A 23119-nucleotide genomic window follows, 5' to 3' on the forward strand; every position below is an offset into this window, starting at 1 on the left:
CTTTAATTTAGTGGAGAAAGGCATGAAAAAACAACCCAGCAAGCTGAAACTGAAGCCAAATGCAAAGGTGAAAATACATGTGTGTTTTTAACACAATGGTGAAGAACTGGATTTGATTCTCCAGCTCAGTGTGCCTCCACATCCAGGAGAGAAGTCCTCCTGGAGACCTGCTTTAGCTGGACACAAGACAGTGAGTGAACCTCCATGGTGCCTTAGACAGGAGGTCTGATTTAGAGGCTCCTGAACCCATCGCATCTTTCCACTGGACTAATGCTCAGGGACTGAGGTTTTCCTTCCATGCTGTTCATTAGCTCTTGAGACTCTCCACAAACGACAGATGGTGTCACCCTGATGTTCTGTGCATGCCAGAGTGTCAGATGGCAGATACTCAAGCACGGACTTGGGATGACACCTCGATTTTATCTGTTCATCTCTGCAAATGGTGCATAGTCCTCTCCATCCCTTTGGCCTGAGCTATGCTTTGCTCCAGTGACTGAGGGACGGAGCCACCCACCCTGCCTGGAGGCTCCTCCAGCACTTGCTGGAGACAGTGCAAGAGGCCCAGCAGAAAGCCAGGAAGAAGAGAGGAACCCTTAAGCATGAGGAAGAGCATAAACCAGAAGCCTCCCTTCGGTGAGAGTGAAGCAGCCATCACCACCAGGGGAGAGGAACCAGCAGTCACCTGTATTTTCCAGGAGGTATCTAAGTGAACACTCAATAGCAGTGAAGAATCCATCCAGGACTATCTCATCCACATAATCCACATAGGCCTTCCAGATGTCAGATACTGGGTCTGCAAGTAAGAGGCTCTGGTTTTCCTGGAAGAAAAAAGACACCTTCAAATGCAGCAGGGCTGAGTTTGTCCTACAAAAGAGCTGCACAAGCTAAGGAGGAGGGATGTCAGTGAGCACATGGGTACCAGCCTCCTGGAGGAACAGGACCCAGACAGATGGATGTTGCAGCTGATGGCACAGCCACAATTTGCTCTGTCAAGGGCTGCTTTGTCATCTGAAACAACTCAAAATGACTGCAAGGGGAAAAAGGAGTGCAGAAGAGGCTCAGCAGCCCTGCAACATGTTCTCCCTCCCTCTTCTCCGAGGTCACAGGGCTCTGTGTTGCTTTTGCACACCTTGGGCAGGGAGCACTCAGGGGTCTTGAAGGCTCAGCCAAATGCATGAAGACCCAACATAGCACCTCACTCTGGACAGGTGAGGGGCAGGGCTTTGGGCTTTCTCCTGGCCTGCAAAGAGGACTCAGCTCTGGCACAGTCACTGGGAAGCACTAAGGTTTGGGACAGCACTTTTCTCCTGACACTCAGCCTCTCCTCAGACTGTCAGCATCATCTCCTGCTCCCACACGGGGACAACAAGGCTGAAACAGAAAGGTCAGCCACAGCCAGCTGCCTATTTTTTGGTAAATATTTCAGAGGAGGATTTTTCCTCTGACCAGGACCCCAGAGACTGATACACGATTCCCCTCTAGTGGCTCTTCAGGACTGTGAAAGCCAGACTCCTTCACTGGGCTGTGGCTGCTCCAGTCCCTACCCCACGCTGGGTCCCCAGCAGTGCCCAGCCAGCAGCCCCACACCACACAGCCTCACCAGCTCACTCATCAAAGCTATTGTTAATTAACACTGGGTTAGATTTTCAAATGAGCTAAGAGAGTTAATCCGAAGGTGCAACAGCTCTGGACATTTTCAGCAGGGTGCAGAGACACAGCCAGCCTACGAAAGGCCAACAAACCCCCAAGGAAGGTCCCTCCTCACCTTCAGCAGCAAATGAATCCTCAGCCCTGACTCTCTGATGAGGCTGTAACGCCTTTCCAGGCGGTCCTGACAGTCCTCTAGGCTCAGCAGTGATTCCCTTTTCCCATCTTTCCTCTCAAATATGGGCAACGCCCACGAACGCACAAGGGTTTGGATCTCCTCAACGTTACTTTTGGCTTTCTGCATCCTCTCCTCAAGGTCATGGACACCTTCCATCATCACAGAGATTTGCTCCCAGACACCTGGTAAAAAAAATGAGATGATTTACTACATATTTTCAGAGATGTTGGGCCAATGTCTCATACACCATGAAGACCAGTCTCTGATTTCTCATGAGGTCCAAGTTATTTCTCATGAAGTCATTAGTGCAAGAGACTTCCCACCTCAACCAACAGAGCCACTTTGAGTTCCTTCCTACCCCAACCAGCCACAACACAGACAGCTGCAGACTTTGCTTTTTGCCAGCAGTACCAGCACTGTGGGCATGTCTGACAGTTCCCACTTCCCTCTACCCAGGCTTGATCTTCCTCTTTGTTACTGGAGCAGGACAGGGAGGGGCTGAGCGTCCCTGCCACCAACACTGGAGCAGGGACCTCATACCTACAGCCCCAGCACATGGGCTGTGCCAGGCCCAGGCACCAGCAGGGGCTGCATTTGGATGCAGGGAACTAAGGGTTCATCTGCAGGAAAATCTCTTCACCTTTATTATGCTACAGGGAAAGAGTTTTTCAGCATGAGGACTTCTGCTTTGCATGTTCCCAAGGGAGGACACTTGTTCCTGTTCACAAGCTCAAGCCTGATGACAGAAATATATATTCCACTTGTGAGCAGTTTGTTTTCACCAAGAGAAAACAAATTGTCTCTGCTCTGCTTTGCAGTTAAAACTGATCAAGCAAGAACGCTGGTTAAATCATCCCACAGTCACAGTGCACAGAACCTGCCTCTAGCTGCAGGATCTCATCCTTCTGGGAAAGAGAATGAGGTGGCCCTGACTCATGCTGGGGCAAGTCCATCCCAGGGTCAGATGGCTGAGCCAGGGGTTCCCACTCCCTGCACAACTGGGTGAGACAAGAGTGCTTCAGGGACACCTGCATGGAGCCACACAAAGGGCCAGCAGGGCTGGCACAGGGGGTCAGCACAGCCAGGCAGCAGATGCTTCAGCCCCAGCCTTGTCACCTCCTTGCCAGCAGTGCCTGCAGGGCTGCCTGCCCTCCCCAAAAGCCCAGGCCGAGCCTGAAGGGAGCAGGATCCTGTCCACAGCCCCAGCAGATCTAGGGAAAGTGGAAAGGAGCAGGTAAGCTGGGGGCTGCCTTTCATCTCCTTAGTGTTGACCTTGCTGGAGGGTTCACCAGCCCTCCTGGGAACTGCAGCTGGGAACAAGGTGATGGAGCTGGGCAGAAGGGGAAATCTGATGACACCCAAGTGTATGTCCTCTTGCTCCCAAAAGCAGAACTAGCTCACCATCCATCTTCCACGTCAGTGTTTCCTCTGCCTCTTTCAGCTTCAAGTCAATATCCCTCAGCTGCTCCTGTATCAGAGGGTATTCAACCTCCAGGACTGTCTTCAGGACCTTGTTGTATCTGTTCACCATGAGCTCCAAGTTGGCCACCATCTGCCGGTACGATTCCTTGGAGGAATAGACTTCTGCTGCCACGGGTGGGATAGTTCCCATCTGGCTGCTGGACAGGTAGCTCACCTCCCTCAGCACTGAAACCAGCTGGAGAAACAAGGCAGAGAGCTGAACAAGGGACAATCCTCCCCACTCACCTGGCAGGCACTCTCCATCCATTCTGAGTGGCTTAGGGGCTTCCTGCTGGTTTATTCATGAAGCAGCATGTCCTGGGAAGGGCATGAACATCTCCTAGTCCAAACCATCTGTCTCCCATTGATCTTTGCCTCTGGTTTTCATCCCAGCCAAAGACAGACAGCTCTGGTACCTACCCAGCCAGCAAACTCTGCACAGCCTCTGAAGGCCATGATGATCTCTGGTCCTCTCAGTTATCCTCACCAATTGAGTTTTTCAGCCGTACCAAGTGGAGCTTAGCAGTTGTTTAAGTGAAATATAAGATGGCTCCAGTTCTGTGGGTTTGATGGGCTGACTGGCACTGGAAAAAGCCCACAAAAAACTGCCACCAGCAAAACCAACCATGGCCTCAAACCCAGTGACTCCAATCCCCCTGCAGCCACTTTCCACTAAAGATTTTTGCTGGAGACTTCTCCCAGCCCAACCAAAAACCTTCAGGGCCAGTGCATGTTTGAGCTGCAATGCAACCACAATAAGGGGATGATTAAATAATAAAACCAAGTAAAAATGAGTCCCTGCAACAATAAATCTTTCCTGGGGTTTTCATGCCCTTTCAGATTTCATACACATAATACAAACCAACCTCTGTAGATGATGCCCCAACTCTCCCCACACCAGTATCAAATCTGGGCTGGAGCTGCTGACACCAGTTAAACATCTGGCTACTCAGAGACTTTCTGCCACTGGCTTTAACTAGAATTTGCTCTGCTGAAGCTGCAAGCTGGGATTTTACCAGGAGACAGAGCCCACCAAGAGGATGGCCAATTCCTGTTACCCATCATGGAAGGGCATCCACAGACCTCAGCAGAATCGAGTACTAATCCCACCAGACCTCCCATCCATGGTGGGGCACAGCTTGGAGACACACCTGCAGGAAGGCAGGATAGAAACCAGCAGCAGTTTTTACCTGGGGATCAAAATTGACTGTGATCAGTTTGGTTTCTGGATCTCGCCGGAGGAGCGGTTGAGTCAGACTGTACAGGGACTTTTCAGAGACTGCCTGGGACCAGGCTACGTGTTTCTCTTCCTGGTACCTGCCAGAAAAAACACCCAGAACACCCACCATGTAGCTACCAGGCCAGCAGACCAAGGCATATAACCAAATCAAAACCAAGACCACTTCTGAGGACTGAAGAACACCAAGAATTATTAAAAACCCACCCACACCATCTCCATAAACAACTTGGCCTCAAGGACAAATACCTGAAAGCCAGTGACAGCATCATCAGGAAGGCAAAGATCTCTCAAATACCATTTTTAGCAGGTTTTCAGGTTTGGAGACAGAATTTCAAAAGTGTTTAGCCTAAAGCAATAGATAAGCAGCTACTGGGCATTTCCAAATTGACTGAGCAGGATGAATGTCTAATCCCACCCCAGTGCAGCTGCCCTCACATCTCTCAGGGTCACTGCAGAGAGACCATCAGCCCGAGGGAACTTCAACTGGAGAGCTCAGTGACACCACTGTGGATGGAAACACAGGGGGCTGAAGAGGGGCCCTGGTATCTCACATGTCATGGACAGTCCCAGCCACGCAAGCAACAAAATCTCTGCTGAATGATGGTGTCACCTGAGTACTTTGGGAAATGCCACCCAGAAAACAGCACCTCTGCTGAAGTCCCTCGGGATCCTCAGTTGCTCTGCTCCAGAATTATTCAGCTTCTGTTATGGCAATCAGGAGCAGGGCTCCCTCCAGCTGCCCTGCAGTGCCCAGCAGCCAGATACCTCAGCTCCCTTCCTTGCTGACAGGGAGCAGGCCCTGCAGAGACATCTCCTTCCTAGGGAGGTGGCTCTTCCCAAGGGAAAACCCAGAATCAACAGTTCAGATTTAACATCAGATGTTAAGACATTAAGTCAGGGGCAGTGAATCCCACTCTGAGTTGTGCAATATACACATTACAACCCCTCGAAATATACTCTGTGAATGGGGACAAGTGGATTGAGACTTATGGGCAGCCCAGGTTTCCCTCCACAGCAGCTTCCACATCCAGCAGAACCTTGTTTCAACATTTCTGCCAGGCTGCAGGGCTCCCACTGCTCCCATACAAACTTCCCATTTCAAGACATCACAGAAAGGTATGGTACATGGCAACAGGATTCCTGCTCCTCTCTCAGCAGAAAACTCCCCCTTACTTGGAAAGGAACCTTCCCAGGCCCTGGGCTGGCAAACATGCTGGAAGATGGCTTAGAGGAGGACAATGTTTTTTTTTTATACTTCAACATTTGTCTGAGCCACCACTTACCTGTCCAGCAGCTGGATCATTTCTTCATACTTCTTTATCACCCTTCTTCCTTCAGGAGAGTCCAGGCAGCTGGTAGCACAACAGAGAAGCAGAGTGTTAGGGTTAGCTCTGTGAGGCTGTGGGTCTGCATTTACCTCTTCCCAAGATCACCCACCAGCCTGCAGGCAGCCTCTGACTGACTGGGGACCCTCAGATTTCATCCCCCATCACTGGGAATCATTTTGCTGCACCAAGGCTATCCAAGCCCCAGCAATGCTGCTGCTCAGGTGTTTGTACAGCACCCTGCAAAATGGGAACCATGTCCTGAGGGGAGAAGGGCTCTGTGCTGCTGGAGGAGTCTTCACACTCTGCATCTGCAGAGCATGGCAACCTCCCCTTACCAGCCAGCGCTTCCTGAGATCACAGAGGCCCAGAAGGAAGCAGCACTAGATCACTGAATGATGGAACAGTTTGGCTTGGGAGAGACCTTAAAGGTTCCAACCCCCCTGCATGGGCAGGGACACCTCCCACCAGCCCAGGCTGCTCCAAGCCCCATCCAACCTGCCCTTCAACACTGCCAGGGATGGGGCAGCCACAGCTTCCCTGGGCAACCTGGGCCAGGCTCTCACCACCCCCACAGGAAATAATTTCTTCCTAAGATCCAATCTAAATCTCCCTTCTTTCTGTTTGAAACGATTTCCCCTCATCCCATCCCTCCCTGCCCTTGTCCCAAGTCCCTCCCCAGCTTTCCTGGAGCCCCTTCAGGCACTGGAAGGTGCTCTAAGGTCTCCCTGGAGCCTTCTCTTCTCCAGGTTCAACACCCCAACTCTCCCAGCCTGTCTCCAGAGCAGAGCTGCTCCAGCCCTCAGGTCATTTTTGTGGCCTCCCCTGGACTCATTCCAGGTGCAGATCTTTGCTGTGCTAAATTTGTGCCCCTCACACTGCAGGGGTAGAGCAGGACAAAGACATCCCAGAGTGCAGGAGGCAGAGCCCTGGCCAGGCTGCCTGGGTTGCACAGCAGCTGCTGAACCCAGGGAGAAAATTGGCCAGAGTAATTATTATAAAACCATCTTATCCTCCCTGTTTCATCTACAATATCCAAGTTTTCCTGAAAATGATGGTTGACTTTGGAGGACACTTTGACAAAACCTGTACTAACCTAAACAAAACCTAGCAAAGGGAGCACCTGAGCAGTCACCACAGGGCAAGCACTGATCAAACCTTCTGAAAGTAAACAAGTCCCCCAAGCAAACCCCAGCAAAACCATCTTGGTTTTTCCTTTTAAATCCTTTTTCCCATCAAGCTGCATGTAGGAAACAGCAGCATGTCAGCCCTGCTGCAGGGCATGTCATTAACTGCTCTAAACAGAGGAAAGAAAATCAATGCAAAATGCAGATCTGGGCCCTTCTTCATAGCTTACAGGATTTGCCATTCAGATTTAAACCAGACATGATAACTTGGGAACAGTCCAAGGACCTGTTTCCTTGCACTGATGTCTTCACTGCTGCAGAATAACTGTGCACTTAAAGACACTTCCCTAATGGCAACACACAGTGAAAGGAGGCTACAAATATTGCACAGTGATGGAGATGGCTTGTTTTGGTCAAGGACATAAAGAAGTGGATCCATTTACTCTGAAACCCATCCAGTACAAGTACAGCTATTCCTCTGAGCTCCAAGGTGCACTCCCTGGAGCACCTTCAGGCCAGCACTGATTTGCTTACAGGGCTGTTAAGTGCTGTCTCCTGGGGTGCCATGAGCCACTCTCCCACCAGACACCCAGAGGGACAAGAACTCAGGTGGTAAGTGTTCCAGCATCACCTTGGGAGATTGCTCCATTGCTCAATGCTGAGAAAGTTGAGTATCAGGAAGAACTTCTTTCCTGTGGGAGTGACAGAGCCCTGGGACAGGCTGCCCAGAGAGGCTGTGGAGTCTCCTTCTCTGGAGACATTCAAACCCCCCTGGACACGTTCCTGTGTGATGTGCTCTGGGTGCCCCTGCTCTGGCAGGGGGGTTGGGCTGGGTGAGCTTTCCAGGTCCCTTCCAACCCCTGGGATTCTGTGATTCTGCCAGGGCCCAGCCAAGTCTTCATCTCTTCACCAGCCTAGAAACTCAGCTCCATGAGTGCATCCTAGGGGAGTGCAGCCCAGCACCTCTTTGCCCTTCACAGCCTGGATGATGCCAGAGCTGCTCCCAAGGAGGTTCTGGGGACCACGCTGAGCGGGATCACAGCAGGAAAGGTTCCAACACCTCTTTCAGTGGCAAGCCAGGACTATGCCTGAAAGCTGAATAGCTCAGGTACTACCCCACTGTGCCTCTTAACCACTTCAAAACAAATCCAATTAATGATTTTCTCTAAAAAAAATGATCTCAAGGGAGCTGGAAAGCACTGGTGCGATCCCTTCACACCCCTTGGACTCCAGATTATTTCGGCCATAACCACTGAACCATGTTCAACACGGAAAGAAAATCAGACTGATCAGAGACAGGATACCAAGATGGTCATAAAGCCACTTAGCTGGGACAGACACTCACGGGTGGGGGAGGTTCCTGAAGTGCCCAAATGGCAGCTGGATTCGTGCTCGCAGCTCCTGCGCCCAGCGCAAGGCTCCGGCCACCGGTGGCATGTTCCTGTGCACAGGGGGGGCTCCTGGGGAAGGGGGACATTGAGACAGAGTTTGACCCAGCATGGAACTTGTCAGCACAAGCATACACCAAAAACAGCTCGGCTGCTGCTCAGATTTCCCAGCTTCCTTCCTTAAATCCAAGGATCTGCTACAATGATAAGTGTCCGTGACCAGGGTTGGGCTCCTAGTGCCTCTGGGCCTTCAGTAAGGACCTGGGATCAGAGGAGAAGCCTGAAATATGTTAGACACAGAGCTAATACGATGGCATCCTTTGCCTGGGATGCATTCCCTGCTCCCCACAGACACTGATGTAGGGATTTCTGACCAGGAGCTAGTTCTGACCACCTTATCTAACACCCAGCGAACAGCATCCCCCAAATTCACAGCAAATGATGGACTCGTCCTCCACGAATCTCTCTATTCCCTTTGTTAACCTCTGCTGGCTCCAGCACTGCTGCCTCTTCTGGCTTTGCCTGGTTCCAGCACAGCCTTTCTGAGGTAAGAAAAGAGGTTGTTTTTCAAAAAGACACACTCTAATCTTCATCATCTGAGAGAGGTCTACCCATTCCCTCCTGTGCCAACATCCATGGGAAGTAATAAACTTGGAGGAGGCTGATTAAACCCCTGGCTCCAAAGTCCCACTTGTGTGTTTTGCATTTAAAGCATTACCAGGGAAATGCTATGAATTCCTCCTGGGGAGCATCCCAGAGGGTTTGCAAGTCCCATGGGGTGTTCAAGGCAGCACTCAAGTGTGGAGAGAAACCTCCTGTCACGGCCTTGGTGGGGGAAAGCTCAGCATGTTTCTTCAGTCCCAGTCACATACCACGTCCACACATTTTAAAAAGGATCTTGTTTTTTCCTTCCAACAGATTATTTGCTTTGATACCAAGAACAGAGGATCCCCAGGCATTTCCCTTTCCACTAGGAGCTACAGAAGCTGAAAACATTTGCAATTCGGGAAGTTTCGGTTTCCCAAGAAGAAGCAAATTATTTCCCTCCCCCAAATTAATCTAAATTTCCTGTAACACCAGTTTTACTCAGGACATGCCACCCACCAAGCTTCAGCTCTGCCCGGATCTGCCTGGAGTAGATCAGCCTGGCATGGTCCAAGGCCCTGCTGAAGGTGCTGGTGAGGAGAGAGTATTTGTCAGCAGCATCTGCAGCAATCACTGGTCGCTCCAAAAGGCTCCCAAACATGTCCAGCAACTGCAGAGGTGAAGCAAGGAAAGAAAGGGAGGTGGGGGGAGAAAAATCACAATCCTGACTTCTGCAGAGCCATCCACTGGGATTCTTCCTCTCTAGCCCAGATATCTGCACCCGTGGGCATTTGGAAATGGGAGATTTCATTTCTCTACCTGCTTTTCCAACTAGTTCCTCCCTGCCATGTTACAGAGATGCTCAAACTATGTGAGTGAACCAGATTTCCACTGTTATTCTTCAAATGCTTCCAAAATAACTACTATCACACTTCCTACAGCCTCTTCTACAGACACAAACATTTTTCAGGAGATACCACTTACTTTTTCTGCAAGATAAATGAATTGGTAAAGAAAACAGCCTGGTTTCTACAAAAGCTCAGCTTCCAAATTTGAAATCCATTCATGAAATTGAAATACACCATTAACAGCATTAACAAACTGATATTAACAATAATCATCTGGTTTTTAAGAATGGTTCTCATCAGAAAATCCTAGAAAATGCATCATTTCCTCCAACTCACAGACAGAGACAGAAGTAAAACTCCTGGTATCTGAAATCCTGGTTTCTTTGACTGCTCTGAACAAAGGTCTATTCTGTTTGTCTTCATGGGAAGAACAGAAACACCCCCAAAGCCTTCAGCAAACATGTTGCTGCCAGTTCCATGGCTGGACAGTTTGTGAGGGACCCACAAGTCTGACCATCACTAACCAAGACCAGCTCAAAAGCTGCAAGTCCCACTGTCCCACTGTCCCACAGCAGCCCTGTGTGCCTGGAGCTACAAGGCCAGCCTGGCCTCTGCTGTGATCCTCCCCAAGGCAAGCTGTGGCCAACCCTGAGTTCCCTTCTCCAAAAGAGAAGGGACCCAGCAGACAAACCTTGAAGGTGTGCTCCAAGTCTGAGGCATCATCAAAAGCCTGGATGAAAACAGTGCCCAGCCGCCGGTCGATGTCCTCCACCTTCTGCTGGAAATGGAAGGCATCCTGCTCAAATTCCTGTGGGAAGGCAAACCAGGCTGTGAGGCTGCACCCAGAAGGTACCTGCAACCTCCTGATCCAGAGATCTCCCCTCTTCTTATTCACCATGAACCCTCAGCCACTGCAGCAGGGCAAAAGCCCCATTGGACCTGAGGACATTTCTGTCTTGTCCCATGGCTGAGATCATGGCCCTCCAGAAAGGATCCTTTGGTCCCAAGGGCTTTCCACAGTCCAACAAGCACTAACTTCAACCTAGAGGCAAATGGACTATTTCATAGAACCACAGAATGGTTTGGGTTGGAAGGGACCTTGAAGATCATCTAGTTCCAGCCCCCATGCCATGGGCAGGGACACCTCCCAGTCCACACCCTCTCGACCTCCACTTGGCCTGAAGGCTACACCACCATCCAGGAGACCCACAGATGTACCTGCTGAGTTCCAAATTCAATCTACTTCAAGCCCAAACAAGCCCATGGCTTTGATCATGAACTGGACACAAGGAGGGCAACGATAAAGGCAGTTTCAAAACACAAGTTGCCCAGAGAGGTTGTGGAGTTTCCACCCTTGGGCATACTCAATATTGGAGATATTTCACATGACTGGTCACAGTCTTGCTCTAGCTGAGCCTGCTTTGAGCAGAGGAGGTAGACTAGGTGATCTCCAGAAAGCCTTTCCAACCTCAACAGTTCTGTGTTTCTGTAACTTCCCCTCTCTTCTGGCATTGCTTTGCTTGATCCAACTGTAACAAATCCTTTGAAGTAAGCAAAATCTACTTTTGCTTTCCTACAGGCAAAAGAGCCCAAATCAAAGACTGGACTTGACAAACTGGGAGACCAGTCCTTCTGTCCTGACTTGGACAAAGCTGCTAAAACTCAGTCTACATGTCTCTTTTCTGAAAGGACAGAGGGCAAGTGCTTTTGCCATCAGCACTGCTGAGCTCCAGCAGAAGCAGATGTCACATTTCAGCTAAAAAAGAGGCTCTAGAAAGTAACAGAGGGTGCAAAACTCAAGCACTCAAAGAATAAGCATGACTCAGAGCCACAGAAAAGGCCATGGGGTCACTGAAACCAAGCCAGCTCCTGCAGAGCCACCATCACTGCTCCATCTGTGCCCTCCCTCCTGAAGGGGAGGTGACAGGGAGCAAGCAGCTTTCCAGCAGGGATGTGCCACCCACAGGGTGCCTGGGATTCCCTTCCCCTTGGATGTCTGCCATGAATGGCTGCCCCAGGAACAGTGTGAGGCTGGAGCTCCTCCCAATAGATCTTCCCTGTGGACACTTCAGTTTCACACCTCCCTTCTCTAGAAGTGTGGACCATGTCCTGCTCACCAGACACAGCAAACTGACCTCAGGGCAAACGGGACAAGCAGCAAAAGAAATCAAGGGTCCTCTGAAATCAGACACAACCAGATCCCTCCAGAAATGCCATTCCCACCCTTTCTTCATAGCTCACCCAAGCTGTGCAGCTCAGTGTCAAAGCCAAGAGCAGGAGGTTCTGAACAGCCAGCCAGGAGGCCCATGGCATGATTCCTTTTGCCCTGCTTGGATGGCACAAGTTGGGGTGAGCACCTGTGACCCAGATGGCCACTGAGCCATGACCCAGAGGACTGGGGTATTTCTTTAATTAAAACCCTACTGATGATAAAGCACAGGGTCCTGGAGTTCAGGGAGCACTGGCTGCCACGTGTTCATCCAGACAAGAGCAAACACAAGCCCAGAGAGGACCTGAGCTGGCCCTCATCAGGCAAGCCAGACACCAACAGCAGGAAAGCAAAGAGATGGGAACATGGATACAACCCACACCCCAGCAAGCACCACGTATCAGGAAACCTGGTGTAAAAGGCATATTAATCCAGGCTTCCCAGCTGCTCTGGTCTAAGGTCCTGAACTAGAAAGATATGCTAGATACAGACCTGCAATGCCTCCCAAATCTCTGCAGGGAAGGCCAGGGGCTCCCTGTTCCCTACAGGAACAGACAGATCCTACCAAAAGGAGGAGGAAGCTGGGAAGAAGTGAGCAGGACTGCAGGTGAGCCAGGGCTTCAAAACAGAGGAAGCTGCTGCTTTGGAAACATGCACATGTTGCTGGTGTTCCTGCAAGCTGGTCCCACCTACCGTGTTGGTCAGGTCAAGACAGTCATAGGTTCTCTCTGCAAACACCTGGTATGCTTCCTGGAATTCCTCATACATGTCCAGCACCTGCTGGCACAGGGCCTTCCCTTTAATCCCACTGAACTCCATCTTTTCCAGCTTCATCAGGTCCATGGCTGTTGCCAGGAGATCCTTCAAAGTCAGAGACAGACACAGGTTTAGATGTTGACAAAAGAAGATGACAACAGTTGCCACAACACAGAGCTGCTCTGGCTGCCATGCCAAAGGACCTCCCCAGCCACACTGCTGGTGCTCAGGCTGAGTGCCACAAATGGGAAGGAGGGTGCCAGGTCCTACCTGTCCTGGGCACCAGTGGCTGCTCAGAGCATGACCCTCCCTCGTGGGACCTGCTGCTGCCACCAGAAATACTGTGTCAACTGCAGAATTGCTTTTGGGAGCATTTTGAGATCCAAAGCAACACGTGAGACCCTGATATGTCATCCAGCATAGCTGGGAATGCCAACTTTAGAGGTATTAACAAGGACCTCTGAGGCACCTGAACTGTCCAAAGCTCCTGCTCAAACTTCCAAGTGGGTATTACTGACCCTGCCCAGCTGGCCTTCTCTGCTGAGACAGGGGTATGGATCCCTCCCTTCCTATCCTCTGCAGCCTGGCCATGGTGCCACCTCTCAGGAAATGCCCCCTCACCCAGCCATGGCAGCACTGTCACCATGCCCAGCCTCAAGGGGAGCATGTGGCTTCTCCAAGCCAGGAAGGACCCAGCCCTAGGGTGTCTCTGATGAGGACTGTATTGCTTTGTTTACAACCATGCAAACCACAGCCCCCAGTAATCCCTACTCCCTGGCCCAAACAGGAGTAAGGAGTCCAACAGGACTCTTGGGAACAACCACCTACCAACCTGACCAGAAGGACACAGCTGTGTATCTCACACACACACCAAGCAGAACCTGGTAAAACAAGGTCTTAGCCTTGCTGTAACAAGAGACTTCAACAGCAAAGAGAGCAGCCCCATCCCCTGGCATCAGGTGAAGCTACAGGAAAGGAAGATGTCAGCAAATGAGTTCATGGCTAGAGTGCTCTCCTGTGGGCTTGCAATAATTTTCAAGAGCAGAGTCTCACCTCCACCATCTCCAGTCTCTTCAGGAAGCTGTTCAGCCTTGCAAACACCCTTATGCTGTGGAAGTCCCACTCCCTCACTTGTTGGCCTGGTTCATAGTAAGTGTGCAGTTTCCCCCTTCTCTCCTCAAACATCCCCTTGAATGCATTCAGGATGCTGAGCACCATCTGCACCTTGCCCAGGCTCTCTTCCATCTCCCCTTTCAGAAGGTCTTCTGGAGACAGGTACACCAGGGCCTGGAAGAGCAAAACCACACCTGAGAGGTCCCTTCTACCATCACAGAAAATGGTGACTTCTTGCACTGAACATGTTTGAACCTACCTCTCAAGTTAAGAATTACTTGGCCAGGAAAGGACGGGGGAAAGGAGGAGAGAAAGGACTTTCATAAAAGAAAACAAACTTGCCTTGGCAAACACAGGCATCATGGACACACACCTGCTGGATGAGAAGGTTGCAGATCTCCTGGAGCAGCACCACTATCCGTGTGGGCACGTTGTAGTGCTTGGAGGTGACCCAGATCCAACACACCACGTGGAGCAGGGGGAGCAGGAAAGGCTTCACCTCACTGAACTCCACCCTCTCGATGTCCTCCAAGTGGGGCTGGAGGGGCAGCAGGTGCAGGTGAATGTCCTGAGCTTCTGCCAAAGCTGTGTTAAGAGATGGTAGAAAGGGTAAGATCCAGCAGGGGTGCTGGGTTCTGAGCTGGGTGCTGGTCTCACCTCACCAGTGGGAGGGTTCCTGGGAAAACCAACAGCCCTGGCAAACACCAAGCACACTCTGCCTGTGTGCTCACCCCAAAACACTGCTCAGCCATGGCTGGAACCAGAGCAGGAGACAAACTAACAGGATGGCAAGGGACAGAGAGCTGGGACAGGGCTTTGTGCAGAGCCTGAGCTGAATGAGCAGCTGTGGGGAACGTGGCTGGCAGCACTGCAAGGGCAGCACTGCCCTCACCGTGAGCAGGACACGTGCTGGCTGCAGAGCACCTCAGGCAAGAGAGCACCACAGGTCTTGGCCTGAGCTGATCTTGGCTCAGGGTTGGGCTTCACAGCTCCTTGCCCACTGGGCAAACAACCACAGTCCCACTTGTCCTGGCTGCAACAACAAACCTGTCAACAGTAAAGTGCCCAGTGTCTGACTAGCTGAAACTTTTAGCTTAGCTTTGTGCAGCTGCCTGCTTTTACCCTGAAGAACTGTCCCTGCAAGCATTAATAACCCAGGCAATCTTTATGCAATCAAACCTGTGGACCAACAAGTGACAGAAGTGCTCGAAGGCACATAAAAACAACCCCTAAAACCCCAAACCAAGGAAGACAACCCCCCAGTATCAACACCACCCTCCCAGCAATGAGGACAAACAGCAGCCACATCAGTCCCTCAGCCAGGAGGGCAGCACAGCAGGGAAAGGGGTAGGGGCTTAAAAGCAGGTGTATATTATCCACTTAGGATTAGTTTTGGTGAAATTGGATTTAAACCAAATATGTGATGGTTGGTTGTTTGCTTGGGTTTTTTTATTAGAGCCTTAAGACATTAATTAGGCTGACAACCATCTCTTGGCTTCTTGTAAAAGGCACATTTCTGTAGCCCATATAAATTGCACCTTGTAGAGGGTGACACAGATTCTTAAGAGGTTAAATGTCTCCACGTGAAGGGGTGGAGAACAGTCTCAGCTGTCAGCACGTGCAGAGCTAGCAAAGCCTGGATGGTTTTGTCTTGCCAGAGAGCAGCTGGGTTGAAGATGGCCAGAGGGCTGCTGGTCTGCAGGGGTTGGAGCAGCAGGACCACCATGGTTTTCACCACAGAGAGGAATTTGCAATGTTTCCTTTGGCTGGACTGGACCGAGTTCCTCCAAGCAAAGGGCACCAGAAAAGAGATAATGTTTGATTCAAGACAGCTGCATCTTTTAAGGCAGAATTTGCTTCACCTACAGGCAAAAAAAAACATCCTGCCTTCTAAGCTCTCTTACGAATGAAATGAAAAAATGAAAAAAAAAAGAAAAATAAAACATGAAAAAAGGTCTTTCGTTCCCTAAACTGGGAAGTGGAAACTTGTCATTGCCCTGCTCACATCCAGGGAGGAGGAGGCAGATCTGCTGGTGCACACCACCACCTGCAGGTCCCCCACCCCACCGCAGCCTTGCCACAATCTTCCCGACAAGGTGGCCAGGAGAGCTGTGGGCTGGCCAGGCCTTGCCAGGGAGGGGAGCCCTGTGGGACAGAAGGTGCATCCCACCCCCCAGCCCCTCAGCTCTGCCCCTGCCTGCACGTGTGTGCAGCTGCCTCCTTCCTGTGTGACACAGGTGACAGCAGCTGCTTGCTTGCATCACAGGCCTTGAGCTCCTGGTGCCCAAAGGCATCCTGAAGTGCCAGCTGCTGCTCCTTTAGCCTCCACCTCGGGGCTGCAGTGGCCAAAGCCTGGGGAGCAGCAGTTTAACCACACCCTGGGTAGTTTCAGTTGACTGCAAGACCTGTCCTGTTACTCTGAGCCCCCATTCCTGCAGGCTGACACCACAGGAGCTGCTGACAGTTGGGGTGAGTCCTGCTGAATTCATATGAATGCTTTATTACAGCAGAGTGAACTCCCAAATCCACCCACCCTGACCTTCGGGAAAGGTCTGGCTCAACAGATCAGTGACCCAGCCTGGAACCAGAAACACCAGAAGCAGCAGCAGCCCAGTTTCACTCCAGCAAGCAGAGGAGAGGGCCCCCAGCATGGCTGCAGATCCCACAGCCACCGCAAACTCCAAATGCCCAGTGTCACTGCAGCCACATCAGGCTGGAAAGCTGCAACACCAAGCTGTGAACAAAGGCCAGAAGTCAGCACAGAGACCTGGTGCAGCTGCCCAAGCATCTCACCTGCCTCAACATCCATAAGCATGGACTGGAAGGCTGGGACGTAGCAGCTCTCGATTCTCTCCAGCACCTCCAGCATGTTCCTCACCTTCCTCGCTCTCAGCTGATTGTAAATGCACTCCAGGTCATCACACCTACAGCAACCAAGGCAGGTTACAAGTTCACACTGGGGGGCATCAGTTGTCCCCCCACACCATCCATTTCCCCTGGGCCTGATTCAGGATTTCCTCCAGCTGCACACAGACTGAGTCCCAACAGTGAAAGGAAACTGGAGGAGGCTCCTGAGGAGCCACAGGCAAAGCCTGCAGGACAACCAGCCAGCACTGGGGTTCACCAGGACAGCAGCTCTGCCACTGGCAGGACAGTGCTGAAAGAAGCCATCAGGTGTTTCTGCAAGCATTAGTGACAGCTCTCCAGCAGGCTGAAGGCAACAGAGACAGCAGCCAGCTGAGCTGCACCATTTCCAGAAGGCCCTACAGAAGGTGTCCAGCAGCTCTTACTCCTGTGTCTGGTTCCTAGTGAACAGTGATTTTAAAAGCACTTCCAAAAAAATTCCTTCAAGGAACCCCCCTGGGCTGGGGCCACAGTAAGTCTCAGGTTGGCTGCCCAGAGACCTCCCAGACACTTTGCAGATCATTATCACTTTACTGGAGGGAACAATTTTCCTTAGCTCAAGTCTTTACATGAACCTGAGGCAGCCTGCTCTTCTCAACTCAGAGGAGCAGCTCTGTCTGCCACCAGCACTCTCCCTCCACCCCAAACCAGGGCCCAGTGCCCACCAGGGTACCTGTTCTTCCAGAACTCCAGTTCCACCTTGGGGCTGGGGTTGCTGCCTTGCCGGAGAGGCTCTGAGGACTCTTTCTTCAGTGCTCCCTCAATCTGGTGGCTCCAGTTGATGATGGCTGTCTCAGTGGCATGTACAAGAGATTTGCCTACCAGCTCCAGGCTGCAGGAAACAAGCCATGGGGTTAACTTTGCTTTCCACTTGCTGTGCTCTGTTCACTTTTATCTGCTTAAAATGACCTCGTGGGCAGCTGGATTTTACAGATGATGTCCAGCTTCAGCTTGGTTTATGGAAGCTCTTCAAACTGGTCTAGATAAACACTTCAAAACCATCAAAAACTGTAAGAACTTGCTGTTGTTTTAATACAGGAATTACACCCTGGAAAATGGATGAAGCCCTGCTGCAGTGTAGGCCAGGACACACTGTTCATAAAATGAGTGGTGGAAACGAGGAGCCAGTTGCCACCTCCTCACACAGCCATTCCCTGATGTATCAGATCCATTTGGGTCAGGGTCAGACCTGGAGGGCCACACCTCCAGCAAGATCATCTCTCCCTGTGCTGTCCTCCCTACTTCCACTCTAGATCAGTCATTAACTCACTTAATTGGAAAAGAAACCCCACAAAGTGGGCTGGCATGTTGAGGACAGGTCACCCTGCTGCCTTGGAAGTAGTAACTTCTCACACAACCCTACCCACACCACGTCCTGTCCCAGGGGTGATGAATCCCACTGCACCCACTAACACCCCTCCTGAGGTCCTGTCAGTGCCAGGGTGCAGCCCAGACATGACCATGACACCATGTCCAAAGACATCTGCCTCTTGGGACCTCCCAGACTTGGTTATCCTGGCCTGGGACAGGCTCCCAGCACTACAACAGTCAGACTCCTTCCATTCCCAGTTCTTGACACCAGCCTGATCTCTTGAGAGGACTGGGGTGCAAGTTCCCCTCAGCTGCAATGTGAGCACCCTGCTAGATGTACCAGCTGGCAAAGGAGGGGGACTCCTCAGCTGCTGAAGACTTTGCAGGACAAAGATCAGCTGCACTTGGGCCTCAGCCTCCCACAGCTGCCCTAACTAGCCAGAAACTCTGAGGTGGCTTTCCTGGGGATTGTCCCTCAAGGACTGGAAATGAACTTCAGAAATCATGACAGCTACCAGGGAGGTCTAACTCTGAATAGAGACAATGAAAATTGTCAAAATTGTCCATGTCATTCTTGAAGAGAAACACAAGGAAATGCAGCAGGTGTCTGGGAAGCCACCCTACTTCTCTAGGAGGACAGATGCAACGGGTTTCACATCTCTCTGTGGGACCATGGACAGTTCAGAAACTTCCAGAAAGTTGTGGATGTTTCCCCCTATACCTTTGCAAGATAAATCCAGTTTTAAAGGGGGAAAATGGTCCTGAGAGAGCAGGTAGCATGAATCACTAACAAGAGAGTCATTTAACTTCTGAACAGTGCAGTTTGGAGACAAGCTTTGGCAGAGAGAAGCCAGAAGAAGAGAGAATCCTGCCTTTCCATTCAGTGGAATCAGGAGATGTTTTGCCTGCAGGGTTTGTTTTTTTTTCCCCCCAATGATCCAAGCAGTTCAGTGCTTCTCTGTGCACCCACATGCCTTTGCACTTCCAGAGCTTTTCCTGCCTGCACTGTTTGCACAGTCCCCAAAGACAGAGACCATAAACTAGAGAGCAGGTAAAGCAAAACATACCCACCTTGGCAGTCTGGGAGCAAGAAGAGTCCCCAGGACTGGGTGGGAAATCCCCAAAATACACAGCACAGGCATCAGCAGAGAAAACCCAGTGCAGAGCAGAGGGTGCTACTCACGATTTCTTGTTTTCCAGATCAATGTCCTCGATCCCCTCCAAGCCAGCTGGAAGAGGCAGCAAGGTCTTGCCCTTGACTTGGCCAACAACAGTGAAAACAGTACTTTTGAGGCTGTGGACATGATGTATAATGTCCTGTGACACCACTCGTGGCCAGCCCTGATGGTTTTTCTTGTTTGTCAGGATGGGCACAATCACCTATAGCATGAGTCAGGAAAGAGCAATGGAGAGAAAAAAAAGTGCTGCAGGAGACAGACAGGCCACCAGGCTATGAGGTCCTTGGTTGGCTCAACCTGGAGACCCAAATTCATTGCTGCCTCAAGCAGTTCCCAACCTGTGTGAAACAAGGGCAGGGAATGCTGAACAGGCTTCTCTACAGCTCCACTTGGTGATCTAGTTTCACCCTCTCCCCTGAATCCAAGCACTTGAGAAGGGTGGGAACCAGCAAAATGAGCAACCCTGCCCTGGGGTTCACCCAGCATCTCCAGAGACAGCCCCATAGGCTCTTATCCCCTCACCCTCATGACACCTCCTCATGCTTCTTCCCATGTCAGGGCCAGCAGGCACGGGGAGCAGGCAGGGGTGCAGCTTCAGGCAGCCTCTCAAGGCCAGCAGGGCTGGGGCTGAACCCACAGCCTGTCCCCTGATGGCAACCCCTGGGGTGCTGAAAGGGAAGGTTTTCTAGGACCTCCTGGAATCTCCTGCTGGTGAGGTCTCCATCTCAACTGTACTGCAGGTCTTGAATACAGGCACTTTTTAGCTTATTTTCCAGAGTTGCAGCCCATTTGAAATATGATTATTTTCTTTAACAGTGAAAGCTCCTGGGATTGGTGTTGCCTGGACAGCATGGGGTCTCACAACCAGTCAGGGCTGAGCTGCTTTTGGCTTTTTTGAGCTGTGAGAGCAACACAGTGACCATCACCTACCCCAGGCTGGCTCTGCTCTGGGACCAACCTGTGGCAACAGCCCAACAAAGCCAGGTTGTCCCTGGTGACAAACAACAACCCTTTGTGTTATCAGGCTCAGGGGAGGCTACAGGTATAAAAACAGCTACAAACAGATGCAACATTGAAAAGGAATAAAGCAGCCCAGCAGCACCAGGGTGCTGTGGCCCAGGAAGCTGTAGATCCTTTCTCACCATGACTGGTTTTGCAGACTTGAGGAACACCCGTGCTCAGGGAGCTGTGGGAAGGGGGAGCAAAGCCCCAGGGAACATGGGCAGAAACTTCAACAGTTTTGCCTCCATGACTAGCAGGATTTTTCTCTATTCCTTAAATCATACAAACTGCTAACGCTGGGAATGCTGTTACCAGTCAAATGGAAGGTGTTCCTTTTCCTCTTGGTTGCTAAAACTGGGACTTGTGATGAGCCCCCAGCTCCACACTGCAGAGGTGTGTTCCCTGCAGCCAGCACAAGAGCAAAGTGTGACAAGCAAAGTCACCCCAGGTGTGACCTGCTCAGCTCCCCTTCCTCACTGAATAAAGACCCAGTTTTGGAGTGTGTATTCCTGATGTCCTGAACGACCCACAGGGAGTCTGACACAAACTGTCCCTGCGCTGGACAAACTCTTCTAAGACTGCCCTGAAAAGCCCTGATAAAAGGCCCTGCAGGGAGTGCTCCTGCAGCAGGCACAGCAAGGCTTGTCCTCAGCCTCAGGAAATTCAAGCCCCTTTTCACCTTCCCACAGACCCAGCACCACCACCACTCGTGCCTCGAAGTGAAGGCTGAGAGGAAAGTGGGACCAAGCCCAGGCACGATCTGCTCCCTATGGGAACACCACACCTGACTGCAGGGGCTGGGGGGAGAGAACAGCCTGCAGGACACACAGCCAGGGTGCACAACCCAACTGCTGAAGGCAGCCAGGAAATGGGATCTCCCAGGATCTCCCATGGTAGATGTTCTTATGCCAATCACACGCTACCTGCTGTTGTTTACAAACAAAGCTGCAATGCAAGAACCACTCTTTGTGCAGCTTATCCAGACCCACCCCAGCTCATCAAACACCTGGGAACAGGTGATGTGTCAGGGCCACCAAAGAAAGATAACCAGTCAGGCAGCCTGCTCTTGGGAATCCATCGACCAGTCACCATCTTAACGTACCAACAGAACCACCACAGCTTCTCAAATCAAAGCAGCTCCTCTACTTTCCCATCAGAGCCTCATTGCTGACAGTTCCCCAGGTGAGGGGCCATCAGGAATCAACTGAGTCAACACTGTCTCGTTCAGGCTACTGGCACAGGAAAGGGAGAGCCCTTTGAACCTCCTGAAGATCCCTTTGGACAAGCAGCCCACCTGAGGCTGCCGGGCCCTGCACCACAGGAGGTTCCTGCTGAAACCCCAAGAAGCACTTTGTCCCTGGGAAGGTGACCAAGAACTGGTACAGCTTGCTCAGGGAGGCTGTGGAGCCTCCATCCTCGGGGATGCTGAAAAGCCAGCTGGATACGGCCCTGGGCAGCCAGCTGAGCAGGGGCTGGACCAAATGGCCTCCAGATGTCCCTCCCAGCACCTGCTGCTCTGCACTTCCACAGCCAGGATCAGCCCCCACGAGGACAGCCCAGCACCGATGTGGGTCCGGGTTTGGGAGGTTCTGAAAGCCCCCCCTGGGCCAGGAGGAGCCCGGCGGCAGGCAGCAGGGCAGCCGAGCAGCCGGCTGGCAGGGCGGGCACCCTCCCCAGCCTCACCTCCTCCAGCAGGGCAGCGAAGTGCGGCAGCAGGTCGGCGGGCAGGTCCCCGGGGCCGGCACCGGGTGGTCCGAGGAAGAAGGAGGCAGCCTTGGGGCGGGGGGAGATCAGGGGCAGCGGCCCCGCCGGCTCCTCCGGAACAGCCGCTGCCACCTCCTGCTGCTGCTCCTGCTCCTCCATCAGCACCGGCGGCTGTTTGCGGGGAAGCGGCCGCGTTGCCCGGGGGAACCGAGGGGCCGGGCCGAGGGGAGGGCGGGTGGGCAGCCCGGCCCTGCCCTCCTCCCAGCCCCGCTTCCCCCGGCTCACGTTTCAAGCCCCGCTCCCTTTCACCAGCCCCTCTCAAGTTGCTCCACCGGGCGCCGCAGCCGCCCGGAGCTGCTGCCTCCTCAGGCGGCTGTGTTTGAGCTTTGTAAATGCCTTTTGGGTTGAGAAGTGGTTCATTATTTACTAAATTAAAGACCAATCTTTGCTCCTATGAAAATAAGCGCTGGGATCCTGCCACTTAGAAGCCCAGCAGACCCGTTCCCCAGTACCCAACTGGGTCAATTTCCCAGTTGGAAACTGACAAGTGTAACACCGAGGTGCAGCTATTCGACCAGAGACAAGAGCTATTCGACCAGAGACAAGAGCTATTCGACCAGAGACAAGAGCTATTCGACCAGAGACAAGAGCTATTCGACCAGAGACAAGAGCTATTCGACAAGAGACAAGAGCTATTCGACAAGAGACAAGAGCTATTCGACAAGAGATGCTTTGTTCCTACATTGTGTCTTATTCCCACCACCTCAAAACGAAGTCTTAAATCTTGTAGGTGCTGCTATCACCTGCCCAGCAGCACTCGGAGGTTCCCAAGTTTACTCTGAAAACCAACTCGGGAATTGACACAGCACCAAAGCTCCTGCTTCCCAACACCTGCAGAGCACAAGGAAGCAGCAAAGCTGACCCTCCAAGGAAAACACTCCTCTTCACCACAGACCTTCCCCACGTCCCCCTGCTTTGCCAGCTTTCCTGGCGCCCACATCCAGAACTGGGGGCTGCTCCAGGAAACTTTCCTGCTCTGGACCCACTCAGGTTGTTACCACCTTGAACTGACCAGTGAAGCTCCTCGAAATGGTTTTGGTGGCACAAAATACAGACAGAACAGGCACGAAGCTCTGGCACCAG

The 23119-nt window shown here is 51.8% G+C and overlaps 1 protein-coding gene across 1 annotated transcript in view; it reads right to left on the reverse strand.

Moving 5' to 3' along the window:
• The window catches only part of DNAH9 (dynein axonemal heavy chain 9), a 160501-nt gene extending 138366 nt beyond the window's left edge, over positions 1 to 22135 (reverse strand). Inside the window, exons 1-15 of the mRNA XM_051635224.1 lie at positions 21956 to 22135; positions 19276 to 19472; positions 17455 to 17613; positions 16671 to 16801; positions 14251 to 14462; positions 13818 to 14051; positions 12702 to 12869; positions 10491 to 10607; positions 9471 to 9621; positions 8324 to 8438; positions 5810 to 5878; positions 4477 to 4603; positions 3227 to 3482; positions 1766 to 2007; positions 683 to 818 (exon numbers count right to left, since the gene is read on the reverse strand). Of these exons, the coding sequence (XP_051491184.1) occupies positions 683 to 818; positions 1766 to 2007; positions 3227 to 3482; positions 4477 to 4603; positions 5810 to 5878; positions 8324 to 8438; positions 9471 to 9621; positions 10491 to 10607; positions 12702 to 12869; positions 13818 to 14051; positions 14251 to 14462; positions 16671 to 16801; positions 17455 to 17613; positions 19276 to 19472; positions 21956 to 22135 (2494 nt within the window). The remainder of the gene's footprint in view (positions 1 to 682; positions 819 to 1765; positions 2008 to 3226; positions 3483 to 4476; positions 4604 to 5809; positions 5879 to 8323; positions 8439 to 9470; positions 9622 to 10490; positions 10608 to 12701; positions 12870 to 13817; positions 14052 to 14250; positions 14463 to 16670; positions 16802 to 17454; positions 17614 to 19275; positions 19473 to 21955) is intronic.
• Positions 22136 to 23119: the final 984 nt, after the last annotated feature.

The sequence above is a fragment of the Apus apus genome, chromosome 17 (genome assembly GCF_020740795.1).
Source record: "Apus apus isolate bApuApu2 chromosome 17, bApuApu2.pri.cur, whole genome shotgun sequence".
Taxonomy (NCBI): Eukaryota; Metazoa; Chordata; class Aves; order Apodiformes; family Apodidae; genus Apus; species Apus apus.